This window comes from Neolamprologus multifasciatus, chromosome 2, assembly GCF_963576455.1.
Source record: "Neolamprologus multifasciatus chromosome 2, fNeoMul1.2, whole genome shotgun sequence".
Classification (NCBI taxonomy): Eukaryota; Metazoa; Chordata; class Actinopteri; order Cichliformes; family Cichlidae; genus Neolamprologus; species Neolamprologus multifasciatus.
The window spans coordinates 8,322,789-8,342,756 of NC_140440.1; the positions used below are offsets into that span (position 1 = coordinate 8,322,789).

At 41.1% G+C, this 19,968-nt stretch overlaps 1 protein-coding gene across 1 annotated transcript in view; it reads right to left on the bottom strand.

Annotated features, from left to right (window-relative positions):
* Positions 1 to 19,968, bottom strand: part of afg2a (AAA ATPase AFG2A) — a 114,492-nt gene that overhangs the window by 85,275 nt on the left and 9,249 nt on the right. The window contains exon 11 of the mRNA XM_085136026.1: positions 6,413 to 6,570. Within this exon, the coding sequence (XP_084992152.1) occupies positions 6,413 to 6,570 (158 nt within the window). The remainder of the gene's footprint in view (positions 1 to 6,412; positions 6,571 to 19,968) is intronic.

The window sequence follows — 19,968 nt, forward strand, 5'->3', positions numbered from 1 at the left end:
GTCTGACAGATGGAAGGAGGGAGGAAGGGAGGGAGAGGGTCCGGCAGTGAACAACCGGAGGAGATAAAGCAGATAAGGAGAGAGCCTCATCCAAAAGCCTCTAAAGCCTTCCTGTCTCTTTCTTCGTTACCAATTCTTTCTTCCTTATGTTTCACCTCTTATGCTTCTTTCGGTCTGCATCTCCTCTCATTCTTTTTTCCCCCCATCTCCTTTTAGATCCACTTTCCCCCACTCATTCCTTCCTGTTTTACTTCTGTCTTTATCTATCGCACTGCTTTTCTGTCCTCCCACACTTGGATTTCTCTTATTACATTCATATGAACGAAAGAGAGAAACCAGGTTTTTTAGGAAGTCAAACAATGTGTCCATATGCAATGTAGTACAGCTGGATACTGTAAAATCTACACACAGTTCAGAAATAGCTCCTCTGCTTCTAAGCTTATTTTGTGTACTGGTGACATAAGATGGTGCCACCAGCAGGGGCACCTTCAGATTTTTTTTCATATGAGGATAACTAAAAATATTGGGGTGGCACACGCTGTGCCACCAACCTTCTGTCTGTGTGTGTAAAAAAATAAATAACAAGTTAATGTTTCAACTCATTGTAGGATGCCTTCCTCTCTTGTGCTCATGTTTATTAAAAATATTACTAACATAGGACAGTCTTGCCAGGATGGGCCAGTGCCCCCCCTGGCCCCTCCTTGGTGGCACCTCTGGCCCTACCAAACGTGTTTCTGCATGTATTTTTCATCTGTACCTTTAGACTGACTGTTAAAATAAACAGACAGGCTCTAGTTAAACAGTTTTCAGTTCAAGTGCCACAGGTCTGAATTTCACAAATAATCTAAATGCAGAAAACACTCTGAATACTGAAAACTTTGAATTCTTTGAACTCAACAATGCGATGTGACATGTGAGAGTAAGATTCAACTGGAAGCCAGTGCAAAGTGCATTCAAAATGTTCCTTGATCCTGCACATGGTCAAGCTCCTCCTCAAAGTTATTTTCTTCTGCATCTCTGGAGAGCTTCCATCACTACTAAACCACAAACTTGGGCAGGACCAGGGCAACTGTTGCTAATCACCAGCACTACTTGCCAGATTTAGCTCCCCAGAACTTCATCCACTTTCCCAAAATGAAATTCAAATTGAGGGGTCGAGGTTTGATACAGCGAAGGAGATCCAGTGCGTACTGCAGAGGCACAAATGTGAGTGGTCAGGATGGGGCTTACAGGGAGCAATCTGAAAGTAACAGCTGTGCTGGAAGTGCCGCGGTGCCACGCACGGAAACAAATTCAAACCAGATATGGCTTTTTATTCACATTAGGAGGCAGAAAACTCTATCCTCTCACCCCGTGATGTAGATATTGTTCGTCTCCACAACAAAACAAGGTTCCACTGAACTCTTCATTACTAAACACCAGTCATTCAAGCACCACCTGTTGAGCACCAGTCAAATTTTCTAAAAAAGAAGGTAACCTTGTTACTGTCAACAAGTGCAAAAGCTATTTACATCTACCTTCCTACCTTCTCTTCCCACAGCTTTCTATTTTTTATATCTCTCCACTCATTCCTTTTTCCTCACTTGACCTTCTCACTATCACCCTCTCTCACTCTGCCTTAAATACATGCTCAAATCTCTGTCCCTTCCCCTCTTTTTTTCCTTTTTACTTCCTACTCTCTCCTCACAAGCTTTTCCCCCCTCACCCTCCCTACTGCCCTCCATCCAAAGGTAACACATCCCAGGCCACCGGCGCCGTCTCCGGGGAACAGAGCACCTAATGGAAACCTGGCGTCTGGCCACATACTGTAAATACCGAACAATTTATGGACAGCGCTAAGCGAGCGAGAGAGAGAGGGTAACGGATGGTTGGAGGGGAGGGAGGCGAGGAAAGGAAAAAGAGAGAAAACAGTGCTGCAGAGATGAGAAGATAAGCCGAAAGTAGGTAAGCAAAGCAAAATGCCCATTTGAAGCCCTAGAGAGTAATGAAATGAAATAAAAAGTGAGATAAGGTCATCTGTAAAACACGGGAGATTGAGGGAACAGGTGAGCAAGATTAAGACAAGTAGATAAAAATGGAGGCAGACAAAAAACTTAAAAAAAAGAAAGAAAGAAAAACACAAAAGGAGGTTTTTGTGACATACATTAGACAACATTTATAAAAGAAATAATTAGAAGGCAAAAAATGATAACTGAGCAGCTTTGTGCTGATACCGATGATATTTAAAGCGAATGACGTGAATTCTCCAACTTTGTGCCTCGGCTTTTACTTTTTGCCAAGTTTTGCAGTGTTTATGCAGTCATTCAAACTGAAATAGTATCATTACTTTATGATGTTTTGCAACTCCAAGAAATTATATTAGATAATAAGGGAACAATAAATCAGCTGGATATTACTTTTGGTGAAAAAAGGCAAAAAATTGCAGGGATGGTCCAAACATTTTTCCTGGCCTCATTGGCTGCATTTATTATTTACATGTATGAGTGCAGCATCGGGTCACAAGAGAAGATTGAATGTTTTCTAGAACCTTACAGTTTTCCTGGAAGTTTAGGTCCCTGAGAGTTTTCGATGATTACGCTGATGACACAGGTAGACACATATTAAAATTGGCTGGAGGTAAAATGAGTGAACATTTCCTTTTCAACTGTGCCAAACAACAAACAGCTGCTAGGGTCAAATGCAGAGAAAAAGCATGCAAGCCTCCAAATTAGCAGCCACATCCACAGGCGTTTAATTACAAATCAATTATTCCCATGTTTCTATCAAAGAAGCAGATGTGCAACACAACTTTATGCACTCATCTTCCCCCCGTTTTGTTTTTTTTTTGCAGCATTTTTTAGTTGCCTCTGCAGACTTAATGGAGTCATTGTAAGAAATAACAATAAAAAGTCACATTAAGTGTAAGCTGCCTTTTGTCACGAATGAAGTGTTTGTGGAATTAGAAGGCAATGTTTTGACTCACACCTCGCTCTGCTGTGTTTCCCCCCCTTCTTCCCTCTCTTCCTTTTTGTACGAGACCCAGTTATTATCTTTTACTGTTGTTTTCTGAACTTTACAAGGGGCCTTCTCAAGCTCGGGTCCTTTGATGGGGCTGAGAGGAGGGGTGTGGGGGACTTCACAGACAAAAAAAAAAGTCAAGAGAGACAAGGAGTATGTTTAAAAGGAAGAATAATAGGCTTGTTATACAGCTGCCAAATAAAAATATTAAAGCCAGGCTATAAAGTGGAAGATGTTCATTAAAAAAAAAAAAACAGGGTAAGTTTGAAGAATTTCTCATCACAGAGCAAACAAAGGATTAAATCAAACTTCTGATTTATTTAATCATAAATAAATGGTAAATTGAGAGGCATATTCTGTAAAATCTCTAGATCTGTGATCTGAGAAGGTTTCGGAGGAACTCGAGGCATGTATTTATCCGGCACCACTGGAAGTTTCTTATATAAAATGGATTAGAAACAAATGTTTGCACTCATGTGGATATAATCAAGTCCGGGGCTCTGCGGCTGCCCTTTCAGCTGAGCTGTGCAAGGAGAGGAGAAAAAAAAAATCCAAACTCAAACTCACTCCTCTCTTGTTTCCAGGAACCGGCCACAAGGACTGAATGTCTCTGGGCGAGCTCAGTGCAGAGTGCTGCAGAGAGAAAGGGGGAGGCGGGTGGAGGTGAAGGGATAGGAAGGACGTTTCTTCTTCTTTTCGCTTTCTCTTTTTTTGGCTGCTGGCAGGAACCGTTAGCGACCCGATCTGCTTTCAATTACCGGTGGAGGATGATGTTAGCCCTCTTCCTGTCCGTTATGTCTTGCACATGCAAACTCCAAAACATCCTGGAGTCTCACCACTGTCCTCTCATCTCTCCTTCCCCTCTGTCCCTCCCCTCCTTTGCTCCTTTTTTCTCCCTTCATCCACTAAGAACAAGTGATTCATCTTCATTGTAGCGGAGGGTAAAATGGCCACGGGGTCATTTCCACTCTTCCTCAGCCTGACCCTCATCTGCTGGTAATTCAGTGGTCAGAGAGTAGTTAAGGGATTGTTTCATGAGCATTAAAAAGGGACAATAAAATACACAGAAAGACCGCTGCTGCTGCTGCTGCTGCTCTCTTTGAGCTTTCCTCACGATTCTGTTTAGTTTTCATTCTCCTATCGATGAAACAAAGATCGAATGAAACAAACCAGACTACTTCCTCTCATCATCTCATCCAGACTGTGTCATTACAAATGATGCCATAAATAAGTCAAGTATGTGAAGAGAAGGTCTCTTAATTTTTCCCAGACTACTCTTTGACATCCAGCTCCAGTTGAAAATGAACAAACAAAAGTCTTCATGCGTTTCTATGTCCACAAGTGAGTACAAGCCCAGCCTCAGAGCTCTATCCCTTTAGATTTAACCTGGCACCAACTGACACTTTCATAATAACAATCTGTTAAATGTCATGAAGTTGACATAGTGAGAATTTCAAAGGCATAGCTCATGACTTGGACGGTAGCGTGGCCCAACCGGAGGTTTAAGCTAATCGATCCCCAGAAACTCTTAAGATATGAAATTAATATGTTTATATTCAGGAGCAATACATTAAAAACAAATTACTGACCACCTTTCAGAGCATTTCAAATCCTGCTATGTGGTACAGATCATCCTAGAAGTTTGTGCTCCGGTTTTTGTGAGTGAAATTCTTGTGTTAGGGTAGTTATTTGATTAGCACTAATTAGCAAGTATAGTGTCTATACGTCTATGGTTCAGCTGGCTAACCAAGCTTGCTAGCCTTAACTGATAACTGATAACAGCACTCCAGTCTCTCTTCTCATAAGGCGAGAAAGACCTAGAGTGCAGCTGCTCAAATGTTGAGGTTTTGAAATGCAGAGTTGGAAATCAATGTGTGACGTCACCACGATTACGTCTGTTATACAGTTTGTGGACAAGGAATAATCACGTCAGTGAGAGCGGTGATCATAGTGGAACATTTAGCAACTCAAGAACCAGATTTCTTTATGGAGTCAGCAGAGATATCTGTTTAATTTCGTTTTTACGGTGCCTGTGCTTCCTGTCTGTTGCATAGCAGACGTTGCACTCTCTGACGTTAGCTCTCTTTTTTCTCGTATTTCCTTCTTTTAGCTCTATAACTGGAAGAAAAACACTCAGAAACTGTCACTATAACTGCAGCTTAACTTTCACTCACATTAACAGTTGTTAGCCTATTTCCAAAGGTTAGGAACCATTTCAGGAACTAAGGAACCCAGGAGTTCAATTTAGTCACTATGACATCATTTGATGTTCCTACTCTAACAATTTTACATCATGGACCTACGAGAATGATTGAGGGTGTTTTGACACCTGTAGGTCGTTTACTCCTGTCTGAATCAGTTGATGAGTTTGTAAACTTGTAGCTTTTCCTCATGATTTGGTTTCTTTCCACACAGCAAAAAAATCCAAATGAACTCTGAGCAAACCAAAACGCGTCACTACAAACCATGTGAGAAGGTTCAGTCGGCTCATTGGCCAGATGTGAAGCAACAAAAGTAAATACAGGAAGAAAGTGCTGTGTTCTAGACCAGCGGTCCCCAACCTTTTTTGCGCCACGGACCGGTTTATGCCCGACAATATTTTCATGGACCGGCCTTTAAGGTGTCGCGGATAAATACAACAAAATAAAACTAGTACCGGTACCGAAAAAAAGAAAATTTATTTATAACACACGTGAAAAGACCCAGGAAAACCGAGTAAACGATAAAAACGATAACAAAATAACGCTGAAAACCGATAAAAACCCTGAAAACTATACATTTCACACCTGAGCCTCAACTCTCATGGCCCGGTACCAAACGACTCACGGATCGGTACCGGTCCGAGGCCCGGGGTTGGGGACCGCTGTTCTAGACTATTGGAGATCACAGAGGTTTTATATTCACAGCTAGTTGCTAGCCTGTACAGATTTTTGCACATCTATAGTACCTTACCACATTCAGGATACAAAGCAAACGTGGCTACAGGAAGTTTTTTAGCTTAAACTTGTAACATACACCTGGTAGTTGGGTCGGACCGAGACTCTTTTGGAAGAGCTGATTACTGTGTTCGCACCTGCACAAACGAACCAGCCCAAGGGAGAAAATGAACCAGATATCAACTGAAATCGACTAAACCCTGCATGTGCGAAAACACCCTACCTTTGGAGTTTATGCCAAATGGACAAATAAAAATTCCTGCTAGAACAGGAGCTTAGCTTTATAGTGCAATCTGGAAGCATCAGCTTCTACTAACTCCAAGATCAATATGAGGAGCATTTCTTATAGATGAGTGAATTTTTAAAAAGACATGTTTTTCACCTTTAAGAAGACAGACAGATGAGTCTAAATGAGCTTAAGGCATGAGAGAATGAATGGAAAAAACAAACAAACAGACTAGTTGTGTCAGTTAATGTACCTTGGGGACATCAATAGCAACCTCCCTCATGGCACTGGGCTTCACTACAGACATGGCCCACTGGAGGTCCTGCAGAGTGACCGTCACTGTCCCCATGAGCTGCTGGTCAGACGGTGGTTGATGGGAACCTCCCAGTGCTCGCCGCAGTGCGTGCAAACCTGCACAGAGAAGGTTTACATCAGCTAAATCTGTCACCGAATCAGAAGTGGAAACAACTTCATGCTGAAGAAAAAAAAAAGAACTGACTTGACACAGGTTTGACCTGAAGGGAAGCATTTTTTGTTTGACGAATAACAACTTTAAAAACTAAACAAAAAAAGAAGCTTTCCCTGAAAACATTCAGGTTGACATATTATAGAAAAGATGGATCATTTCAAATTCAAAAAGAGTTCTGGATCCACTGCCTAAAAAAAAAATGCTTGTGCCATTTTTCTTCAGTTTCATTCCAAACCCATATGCACCAAGTCCGTTTTTTTAACTCAAAACGTTCAGGCTTGTACTTGCTGTGATGATACACACCTAGTGAATGCAAATCTTAAAATGAACGCTAATTCCCCTTTTGACGGTGAAAATAATTGGGCCTGCAGAGAAAAGTAAGCAGGCAGAAGGGAAGGAGAGTGTAATTGAAGAGCTTAAGGTTTGAATGCCTTTAGTCTGCAACTGAATAAAAAGAATATAAGAAAACAAACACTGATGTGTCACTATCAAAAAATGAGCCTTTGTTTCGCTCTGCAAAAACAGTCAATGCAGAGTGATCTCACGAGGAAAAGAGTCTGGGCCGAGTTAGCTTTTAAAAATTGTGAGGTGATGACTGACATAGAGCACATACTTCTGAAGAAAAGGTTAGAAAAAATTATTTATTTACTGGAAAGGTCATTAAACATGCCTGCTAACCATAGAAAGCCGCTCTGTCTTCTATTGTTGGATGCCGAGCAGCTGCGGTCAAGTGCCTTATTTAGAGGAGGCTAAGCAGCACTTGTAAAGGCAACTTAGTTTTCTTTTTCCTGCTTTTCCACAATCAGTTAACAACCACAGTTGTTATCTGTGTCACGGGGGAAATGAAGATTGATTAAGGATCTTGTTCTGAAGCACGTTCTCAACAAAGGATGTTCTTACACTTTTTGTTTAAACAGAATCTGTTGTTTACTTCAAAGGAGCCTGATGTACTGTACAGGTGAAATTAGAACTGTGCAAACATCGGCGGTGTTACTGCCTGAATCGGATCAGTGCACAAGGATTCCGATTGGTCGTGTACAGTTTGCAAAAACCTTCCAATTTACTTAAAGTGTAAAAGATTTGCAAGTAGGTCTAGGGCCAATGCTGCTTGCCATCACTGCTAAAAATGCAAGGAGAAATGCAAAGAGTAAAGCAATGACAGCATGCGAAACGCCATGTGTGGATCAGCTTGCATCCAGCTGTGGAGATTTAACCCCTACAGGTGGGAGGACAGGTCTTCTCTGAGTTAATTACATGCTAAATGTGGCCAATGATTAGTAGTTACAAAACCAGCCCACAACCACGTTTCCAACCCCAGTGTTGGGTAACAGTATATTAAACACACAACCGTTCTCAATGCACATGTGCACATATCACACAAACACACTCTTGGCTTCCTCTTCTGAGCAACAGGGTTGGGGTGGAGGGGGTCTGGATAGGAGACGGAGTGGAGAGGGCTGTAGGGGAACGGACGTGGTCCAGGGCTTGGGGCCAGAGAGCAGACGAGAGGGGATTTACGATCAGACAAGAGTGCATCCTGTTTATATTTTCCAGGACCCGTCTGACTAGGCAAGGGACAGACAGACAGACAGCGAGGGAGAGAGGGGAAGAAGAAGAAGAAGAAGGAGAAATTCAATTATTGGAAACGCATTTGTCTTCGGCCGAGGTCAATGTGTTCCCCAGTCCCGGCTCCCTGGTGTATGATGCATTTTTCACGCCCCTTCAATCTTTATCCCCAAACACCCACCCTACTTCTTACTCTCAATCCCCAGAGCTCTAAACATCCCATCATTCCACCTGGCTGCTGCTTCAGCTCTTCATCTGCGATAATGCTTCGTCCCGGCGCTGCTTAGACTGCAGAAAAACATCTGGTTTGAGTGGAACAGACGAGGCAAGACAGGATAGGATGTGGAAGGAAGCTGGGGCGAGGAGGGAGATGAGGAGCACCAGCCACAACACCATATGCACTAACCCCAAACCAAAGCTGCCTGCCCTGCAAAGGCAGTGGGGCCTCAGCCTCTATAAATGCTGAGAAGGTGATGGAAGAGGGCCAAAAACAGGATTAACTGCTGGGTTCAGATCTTCTTTGAGCTTAGAATGACCACGGAGATAGAATGATTTTGGACTTATAACTCTATAAAAAGTTGATTATCCGTATTTTACACAGATCAGAATAAATAAACCTATATATAATGGGTAAATATAATAAGCCGCTTCTTCAGTGCATCTCTCATTCTGAAGATGAACTCCAACTCCACCAACTTGGACTGCTGCTGGTGATCACAGTCTTTGCTCTGCTCTGCAGCCTTGTGGCACATTAACCAGCTCCCTGGTTGGGGTGGCTCTCAAGCTCAGAGTTAATCTGTGAAGTTGGAACATGTACAGCTCCAGGATGAGAGACTCAATCAGGAAGAAGCCAACCGTCAACAAGGACCACCACAATAGCAACCTGGCCAGTGATACAGCCAGAAGGTAAAACACAAGACGGAAAAAGCCAAGGGTGGTTGGCTAGGAGCAAATGAAGTTTGAAAATAAGAGTCAGGAGACTGTTCAGATGTTCTCTCAGATGGATTAAAAATAAAATAAGTAAGGATTCACCAAATATACTTGGACAGCCTCTTAAATATACCCGGGCAGCTTGCCCGAGCACAGAAAATGTGTCAGAAGCAATGTAAAGTAACATAAAAAATAATACACTTATGTTAAAACAAAGGCAAAAAGCAACAATTATGCAAAATCACATTAAAAATACTTGAAGAAATGCCTTCATACTTCACTTTCTGCAAGGTCATTAACATCAGATTTTTCTGCACATTTCTGTGAAGCTTTTGTCACCACGTTTTAATCCTCAGTCCAGCAGCTAAAGTGAAACGCTCATCATCTGCAATAAGCTTTGACAGACAGCTAATGTTAAAGCTTCCAGTTAGTAGTGTGGCTGCATACAAGCGCTGAAAAGAAAAGAAAAAAAAATAACATAGCTGACATATGTTTAATAAATGTTTCATCAAAAATCATTCGAAACTGTCTGGATTGAATGTAACACTCTGTCAGAGGCAACGAAAGGCTTTGCAGCGAATCGGTCTGGCCGAAGGGAAAACAGAGTTCAGAAGGCGCAGAGCTTCAAATGCAGCCTGGAAGCCCAGAGGGCGGCGGAAACTTGATTCAACAATTTGACTTTAACATTTTGCTTTAGGGATTCTCTTGGCTGACTTCAAGCACACATTTGGTTTAGTTATGAAAACATCCGATGGGAGGAGAAGAGGGGAAAAAAAGAAGCAACACAACACAATTTAATCTGAACCTTCTGTGGACTCATTTCCCTATTCCTTTCTTTCCTTTTTTTCCTTGCACTCCTGTTTTCCAGAATGCTTCACATTCACCAGGGGTCCACAGGGAATTGAAAGAAAAGGGGGCCTCCTAAATGTACAAGAATGCACATTTGCAAAACATCACACCAGGGCCTAAAGTACGTATGGAAGTGAGAGAAGACCTCATTTCCCAGAGCTGGCATTGGAAAAAAACAGAGGAGAGCGATTATTTGGGTTTTTTCCCCTTCCCAGGGGCACAATCTTAATTGCATCCGTCCAAAACAGACCTTGCCCCAAATCAAGGCCTTCTTTTCAGGGGTCACATCCTCTGATGCTCACACCAAACTGACCTGTCAACAACAGAATCAAACATCTGAATACCAAACATGACTTGGAGACACTTTAACATGTGAAGTGGCCAGAAAAAAACATCAAGACAAGACGTGCATTAGATTATTTTGGAGCTAACACTAAGTTACAACAGCCAACAAGTAATAAAAAAATCTATAACTTCTATTAACCTCCTAAGACCCGAACTCTTCCACAGTATGCATTTTTAATTTCTCTTTGATATTTGGGCATATTGGGGGCCTGATGAATGTAAAAACAAAGAATTACCAGAATTTTTTTTTGTTTTTAAGAAAAATAAGAGCCACATATGAGGATATTCGTTTAAAATTTTGATAGAACAGTAGCAGTATAATGTCTTCATAAGTGGATATCAGGCCCTTGTAGAGCAAAATTGAGTATTTTGGTCTAAATAACCCAAAATGTGATGTCCACATATGTGGACGCCAGGTCCTAGGAGGTTAAACAGTAGGATGGAGAGAATGTAGTGAAGTTAAGCAGTTTATGTGCGTCTATATATTGAGACAACCAGAAATCTGAAACACTGTCCCAATACTATAATAGTATTTCCAATCGCAAAGGGTGAAAGAGCAGCTAGTTTACAACGAATCTGTTTCTTCAAAATTGAAGGCAATTAAAGTATCATAAAGATTTATGCCTTTCAAAGAATATTGCAAAGGTCATTTTAATGATAGCTCAATTCTACTAGCAGAAAAGTAGGCAAAGCCACTTTATGGGTCACCTTTGAGGGACAGAATCTTTGACTGTGCAGAGTCAAGGACTATGGGTAGCCAGGACTACGTAGTCAATACAGACACGTCAGCATGCAGTCTTAAAAAAAACAGCAGTAAAAGAGATGACGTTAAGCATAGTTAGACTACTTCTTAAGTGAAAAGTTGGCTTGACGAAGACAGAAAGTGTCAGCCGAGTTCACCACAAAGACGTGTGAAAAAAAAACTCATCAAAGATCAAAAACGGAAGCTTAGAAGCACAGAGAGCAGCTACGGTGGAAAGTTTACACTGCTTTTAACACTCGAGGGGAGTGTTTAAAACAAGCACAAGGATAAATAAAAGTAGCAATGCCAATTGTTCCACATATTTTTGATACTGCCACCTGGTGATCGTGCACAGCCACAGCATGTAAATGACTGTCTGCAAAGACTTGTGCAGCACCCTTGATGTTCATGAACAACCTCTGTCAACTTCTAAAAACCTTGAAAACCCCAAAGTTTCTGCTTTGAACATTTGAGCAGGTTTTCAGTGCGAGCTTTTTGTTCATGCAACTACAAGTCCACTCAATACAACGTTCGAGACTTTCCCTCGACATTCGGAGAGGAAGAAACACAAGAGTTATGTGGGTAGAGGTTAAACATTCCAGCATGGAAGATTAAAAAAGGGAAACCTGACACAGAGAGAGCATCGGGGAGAGCAGATCATCACCAACAACAGAAGTGTACTCGCATATCAACACTGCATTCGACATTTCAACACAGAATAATCAGAGCTATGTTTTTGTTTTACGGTGCATTGTGTGCTGCTGCACTGAAAACCAGTGAGGTTGAGCTGAAGCTCCCCAGCAAGGCCGGCCTCAAATGATTGCAAAATACTTTGAGCATTACACCATCACAAAAAACCACAGGAACGTTTTCATTACTCGCCGGGGCTTCCGGAGCACTCCATGCACCTGTATTTACAATACCCAACATCTGTTCCCGGAACTGAAACACAGCAATAATATGTGCTCTTGAAGTACACACACAAACACACACAAACACACACACATCGCTGTCACTGGGAAAAGGTATGTGTCGGGTTTTAGGAGCACAAGCAGCACATTTCCGGATTTTATAAACAGGGGCCTCAAATAAACCTCCCGTGCTGATCCGACTGATATTTATGTGACCTGTACTGAAATCCCTGAAGTGTCTTTAAAAGGACAGATGACTTGGGAAACGCACTTTATAAGGCAATGCTGCCGCTGTAAACATCAGTGAGCATTTAGCACTGTTTGGCCCATTTAGTCTTCCACGGCAAAATTTATGTCAAACACACAAAACTCTGCTGCTTTTTGCTGCCGTTTTTCTTCCTCGTTTCTACAGAGCGGAGTAACCTCTAGTCCCCATTTCCTGTGTCTCATGGCCAGGAAGATCAATGGTTTGGGTTTAAAAACGCTCAAGTGCTGAATATTTAGGTTTAGGGGATTTTCACTAAGCGTGTTGGCCAAATCACTTTGCGCATTTCCCGTGTAAATCATTTAGACCATTTAGTTGCTAAAGTTTGAGTTGTTAAATATCGAGCCTGATCTTTGCCGTCAAATAGCAGGCTAACCAAAAAGCTTTCAGCTGACACAGTGGTGCATTTTGTGTTTATTATTCCATATAATCAATTTTACTGGCCCTTTTTGCTCCAGCAGGCTTCCCCTGTTTAGAGAGGCTTGTAAACAGTGGGTCCGGATGTGGCACAAACCAAACAAGCATGCACCGGCATACACACGTTCAAATAGACGTGCACACTCACACACGCAATTTGCACTGTTTAGACTGTGGAAATGAGTCATCTGCCAGCACCGGGATCAGTTGAACACCAACAGGACGACAGAGAGACGCCCGGAGTCTGTGAGGCTCCGCGAGACCACACGACAGCTTCCAATACCACGCAGAACACCTAGAGGGATTCGTTATGAAAAAGCTGTTTTGCATAATCTCTGGTGGGCTGGAAACACGGTCAAAGTAACATTTAGGGAAATATGAAGACTAGAACTCAGCGCATTTGTGGTTATACTGGAGGAAGCTTTTGTCAGGGATCTTGTGACAAAACATAAGAAAGCTTCCTACACTGGCAGCCTCTTTACTGTAAAGACACGCAACCCTATTTGACCTTTGCTCCTTCTTTTATTCTATATACAGTTTATGCATATTGCTAATTAACTAAATGTGCAGGTTCTGCCAGCTAAGGTTTATTCTTACATAAATTTATAAAAATGTTATAATTTTGGCCTAAAACCTGCAATTCCTTGAGGCTAACCAGGAAAGCAAGTCAGTCCCCATGCACTCCCATATTTATATGCTCAAATTTAAAACTGAAATAAAAGATGTTTACAATCTGGTACAATATCCTTTTATTTGTTTCCTCTAAAACTACTTTCTCCCTTCATAATAACTGAAATACGACTGATGGATACTGACAATCAGCAGTTTTTTGGCACATTTTTCAGAGGAACTACCTGAGAAAATAATATGACTTGCATCCAAGTTAAACGTAAACCAAGTAAAAAAAAAAAAAAAGCATTTTCAATCCAATTGTGTTTATATGGCACCAAATCACACCAACAGCCGCCTGAAAGAACTTAGTACTGTGAGGTAAAGACTCTACAATAACAGAGACAAAATCCAAAAAATCAAGACAACCTCCCCACAAGTGAGCACTTGGCAACAGTGGGAAGGAAAAACTCTTAACAGGAAGAATCCCCCAGGAAGGGGCAGCCATCTGCAGCGATCAGGTGGGGCTGAGGGGAGGGAGACGGGGCAGGATATGCACTCTTACATTTGGTGAGTAAAAGTTTTACTTTATTGTGTCTATTAAGGTCTAGCAGGCTACCAAACTTGCTAGCTACAAAATGAGGCTCCAAAAAGAGAATTCACAAACTAGTGCACAATCTCTGGGCTGCACTGAGCTTTTATACAGAGAGGACATATTTAATGTGATAAACTAGGAAACATGAGCCATCAAATTTATCGTGGACATAGGAGACCTACACCCAGATCCCTTTTTTTTCCCCAATTTTAACATTTATTTCAATTCAATTTGATCTATTGTGAAATAGAAATATAAAAAGTGAATCTGTCTGTACAAGCAACCAGTCAAAATGTTGACTCATCAGCTCTTAATAGTTAATTTTGGGTGCGTCACATGCTCTATTATAATACATTTTGATAATGGAATCTTCATTTAAATGTCTTTAAAAATGCATATTAGTTGTGAAAATGGATGTTTTGCATGTGTTTTAAAGCAAATCTTTTCTATTATAGAACTTCGACTACACTCAGCTCAAACATGGAACTACTCCTGCAGCTAACAAGAAACAAATCTGGGACCAGTGTTGGGGAGTAACGGAATACATGTACCGCCATTACGTATTTAAAATACAAAATGTGAGGAACTGTATTCTGTTACAGTTACCGTTTAAAAAGGTGGTATTTAGAATACAGTTACTTTGTTGAAATAAATGGATTACACGGCGGTACTTCCCTGTTTCATATTGTGGCGGGTCAGGACTGTTTGGGTTTTGTTTGACAGCTACGTTCTGTTGTTCCAGGCGGCAGCGTTACGGTTGCCATGGTTACAGGGTGACGCTCTCTCTCTCTGCGTGTTTCCTGGGTGAGAGAGGCCTTTTTGTTGTTGTTGTGCTAAGCTAATAGGCAGAATGCTACAGGTATAGCTCTAAAGAATGTAGCATCATAGGCAGTGTAGTCCGTGCTGCAGGGAGAATGGACTGCCATACACGTTATGTGTCTGTGAGCGAGGGAGGGAGAAAAAGGAAAAGTACGAGGAAAAGGAAAAAACGGGAGCTGGAAGCATGTAAATATAATAATAACCACTGCAGCCAAGAAGAGAGCCTGACGAGCCCAGTTGTAAGTAAGCTATTAAGACTCGACTGTACACCATGTTTGTGTTTTCCTCTGAAACAATAAGTCCCGTTGGAGCAGCCTTTCAACGCCTCTCTCTGTCTCTCGCTAACAAAATTGACCCAGACAACAAAGTAAAGCTAGTTTTCGGCTACGAGCCCGACACAGAACCCACCGTATTAGCCAGAGGTCCCTTTACTACGGTTCGGAGCCGCGGACCTTCAGTAACAGTAATAAATCACAGCAATAGTACATTCATGTAGTTGTAAACAGCATGATAATATATTAATTAATCCAAAGTATTCAGAATACGTTACTCTCATTGAGTAACGTAACGGAATACGTTACAGAATACATTTTGGGGCATGTATTCTGTATTCTGTAATGGAATACATTTTAAAAGTAACCTTCCCAACACTGTCTGGGACTTGTGTAATGTCTCCATCTAAGTTAACCTGTCCTGCAAGAATGTGCATGCTGACACATGTCTGACATAAAGTCACAGTCAGAATGATGTGATGAGGAGCGACAGATGCAACAGAAAAGCTGTCAGAAAAATGCTCATACACAGAGTTATAGGCGTGCAGCATGGACATTTTTCTGCTCTGACTAACTCAGTCCAGCAGATCTTCTTAATGTGTACATGCATCTGTCAACATCAATGAAACTATGATGAAGGCCACGTTGTCAACAGGAAGAGAACCGCGAAAAGAAAAAAGTTTGATTCAGAAATCCCAAATTTAAAAGAGGAGAGAAAGGTGAGAATTAGTTTAAAGGATTGCGAGTCGTTTGGCTAATGAACTTGCAAATTCTAACTCGGGGATTCTCACTTCGGAAAAGATTAGAGAGAAAAATATATCCTCAGATGTAAATTTGGACAAGAACTTAACAAAACATTTAAGAAGGAACCATCAGCTATTTTCACCCTGCAGATAAAAATCAGATCTTTGTATCTAAACAGAGCTCAGTCTGGTTACGCTCCATGCTGACTCCACGTGAACTGCCAGCTACGCTTGACTGTACCTGCACAGCTATACAGCATTTGACCATGAGAGGTCCTCATTCACAGTTGCTACAGTTCAGAGGTTTCATTTAGGGTTTTCAAGGGGTTTGATATTTTTTGTTACTGACAATGAGAGGATGGTAAAATGTAATCAAGTACTTCGTTTTGAAATGCTCAGCTTTAATTCTACTTCTTCTGACTTTCACTTTTTTAGAGGGACTTCTGTCCCCCTAAACAGTGTGCAAACAGTACATGAATGTCAAATTCTATTACTGTAAAGGGAGCATGAATTATAATTGTAGAAAATGAAGACTATTTTAACAATAAATGCATGTCAGTCTTAGCCCAGGTGAACACTTCACGAGGCTTGCAGTCGGGCAATAGCTTGCTTAGACATTCATTCATTGTTCACCCATTTGTGTCTTAAATGACAGACAACCGATGATGAATGATGACAACCTCTTACCTTAATTTAAAGTTTGTGCAAAGTAAAATCAGAAATTAGCTTCTTAGCACATTATACATTCAGTAAAGAAGAGCTCCAAACTGACAACTCCCTAAAAACAGCATAAAACTGATAAAAAAAATATTGCATATCTATAGAGTTAATTAAACAGGATGCCATCCAGTTTGCCTGTTTAGTGCATGTAGGCTGATGACAAGTTACATTTTCCCCAAGTTTTTTTACTTCAGCGGCATCTTTCTGCGATTTTTTAAACTTTTTATTACCCAGAGTTGAACTGTTTTAAATCAGACCTTTCTCAAAAATAGTTCAGTATTTTCTTTTGCAATTAAAGAATAAACGTGTGTACAGCAGTCAGAGAAGCATCATGATGCCTTCTCAATACTTTGATGCATTCTTGTTTTTTCACCCCCAGGTTTAAAAATGCTTCTTTCATTAAGTTTAACCTGGATTCCATTGGTCAGTGCCCGTGATGTAAAGCACAGTTTTTCTTCATAATATGTGCATTCGGTGGAAGCTTAAAAAGGGATTTCAGGTGACCTAAGTGAATCGCACTTTAATACATCTGGCATGAGAGTGCTCATGCATTACAATGCTTTAAAAACTGGCAGATCCGTGATCGACTGTAATTAAGTGCTCATTATATAACACATCTGTCGTCAAGAAGTTTCTGGGGCTCAGTATAATTCAGAGTGGACAAACAACAATTTCCCTAATGACATCAAGATTTCCATGCATTCTTATCCACACACAAAAGAATCAAACACACACACGCACATAAACCCTTTGACTTTCCTAACATATGAACAGCTCATGTAAATAGTCTTTCATTAAAGAGACTGGAATTATTTAAAAGGCAGGATAATGTGCATGTGTTTGTGACTGCATCCATTATAGAAGCCACACGTCCGTACGCGTGGATGCTTTAATGCAGCTGTGCAAGGTGGATCTTTCGCGTGACCAGAGTATATTGGGCTCCCCATGCTATATGTTCCCTCAATTTTATTTTTCAGGAAGCGGTACATCAGAGTGTATGCTTCCTCAGCAGCTCATTGTTACGTGAGCAGCACGAGGAAACAACTGCAGTTCCGATTTGATGTGTTTTTATGCCTCTTTTGTTCCCTTCGGTACAAAGCAAAATAGGAAAAAACAGATAACAGCTTGCGAGTTCATGTGTGTATGTTTTCTATGGCTTTATGTGTCTATTTATATGTATCCAAGCAATTTATAGGGATAACGGTAATGTGGTTTGGATTTTTACTGAAAATAATCTGCAAAGATTAAACAACAGTGCTTTTTAATAACTTGCAAATAAACTGTACAACTGATTAATGTATAAATATTTGTAAATTTGAAATAAAATTTTTAGATGGGGCAATCACAAAACAAGAGTTTTGCCTTCATTTATACATATGAAATAGGAATCTGGGCATTATAACATAAAAAAGGTGTATGCAACTCTGTTCAAAGAAAAGCAAAACTATTTTAGATCTGGTCACCTTTTTTTGCTCATTAAAAGTCCTGTTCTGACACTCTGTGATTCAACTCATAGTGAAGTCACTTGGTAGTTAAATTTGACGAATGGGGAGCGTGTAAGATTTCAGTGGTGTGAACTGGCATAAAATGCCAGGCTGGCACCAGCCACAGTGGAGGTCAGTTGCACCAAATAATCCCCCCACAGAGATCTCAGGATGTTACAGTAGAAGTCATGTTCCAGTAAACGTCTGCTTGTCTGCTTTCCGCCTTGTCAGATCAGTTACCTTCTGGCTTGGCCACTGATTTTCCATTAAAGTGTTGTTTTGTAGATGGAGATACAGTTCTCATCAGCAGTGATTAATCTGCACGTAAAGCTTCAGTTAGTTTGACACATAAATCTCAAAGTTAAATTTGCAAGTGGACAGAATAGTTAATACGCAGAGGAATCTAAAAATAGAAATTGCACTGAAAGCAGTCCAGAGATGCACAAGGAGACAACCTTAAAGGGGAGTAGGGCTGCCACGATTAGTCGACTAGTCACGATTACGTTGCCTATTAAAATTGTCGACGCGTTGTTTGAAGCTTTGTAAGATCCCAAAAGACGCAGGAATAAGTAGTAGGATTTAAGAGTGTAATAACGGACTGAAACAGAAGATGGCAGCACTGCATGTACAAGGATGCCAGCTGCCGTTAAACCCCGAAGAAGAAGAAGCAGTGTCCAGTATCGTAGCTGTGTCCAAATTCAGGAAGCGCGGTCCTGCTCAGTTTCCAACAATAGCGGCAGCTACTTAGTTTTAATATTACTCTTATTATTCTTTCTGGGTCACAAAATAAACGTTTAACATATTTTCAGGCGAGAATGTAGCTGTGTAAACTTCAAATATCTGCTTGGTTTATCAAGACGCCACATATTTTCAAAAGCGCTCCGACGTTTTCAGAGAGGTCTGTTACCCACTAGCTCGATAGCTAGCCGGGATTCAAGGCTCAGTAGAGGGACTCCTGGCAAATCATTTTAAAACCCGCCGCTGTCTTTCGCTACTCAGGTTAAACATGATATATAAGTCACTTAGATAACTTAAAAATGTTATTGGTTAATAAACTATCATCTTGTCTTTATTTTTAGTTAGCACATACCTTAAACACTTAAAGCTGTAAGCTAATGATAGTTCTATAAGAGCAGATGCATGCTGGTGCAATAAGCTGTAGGTTTTACATCCAATGGACACATGATCTGATTAGTCGACTAATCGCAAAAATAATCGGTGACTAGTTGACTATCAAAATAATCGTTTGTGGCAGCCCTAAAGGAGAGATTAGCCAAACTTAAATCGGGTAAGGTTCTTGCTCTTTTTCATGACTACAGTAAGGTGATTGTTTTTTAGTGCACCATAGAGCACTTTGGATTTTACTAGATAAACTGACACTACTTCCTTTCAGTTACAGTTGCATTACAATCCCGGAAAACGTGTTATACAGTAAAATCCTCCCCTAACAGAAAGGTGTATCATGGGAAATTATATTGGAGTTATCACACAAAATGGGAAAGGACCACTGTGACCAAATCACATGCTGGAGTCATGCCATGCTCCTCTTTGCTGCATTGACAGCCAGTTAAAAGATGGCATGAATGAGATAAATCTATGATGGTGTTAAATCTGGACTGATATTTATCAGTTTGAACTTTAGACCCAGCCCCAAATTTCCAGTGAATGTCTGAGAGCGCTTTAGCTATAGATGCCTCGTACTCCGACCAAGCATCTGTAACTGAATTTATATTTTATCTCAAGCGGTAAAATGAAAGAAAGAAGTCATGAGTGCATTAAGAGTTCTCCTGTGGCTTTTTTGTTGCAAGGGCTTTTATCGGTCTTGTGATTTTGGTTTGGAGATTTTGGGGAAACTAGCGGTGTCGAGCGGGGTTGGGGAGGTTGTTGTCTCCCTCGGGGGCGTGTGGGGGTTTCTCAGAAAACGCTGCCAGTCACGTCTGGCCCTCTGCGGACAGTAAATTACGCTCATTGCCGGAATGCTTCCACACAGCAGCCCAACTCCCTCCGTAGCTGGAAAGGCAATACGCCACATACTCCGGGCGGTGGGACCACCCAGGAGGCATATGGGGTCAC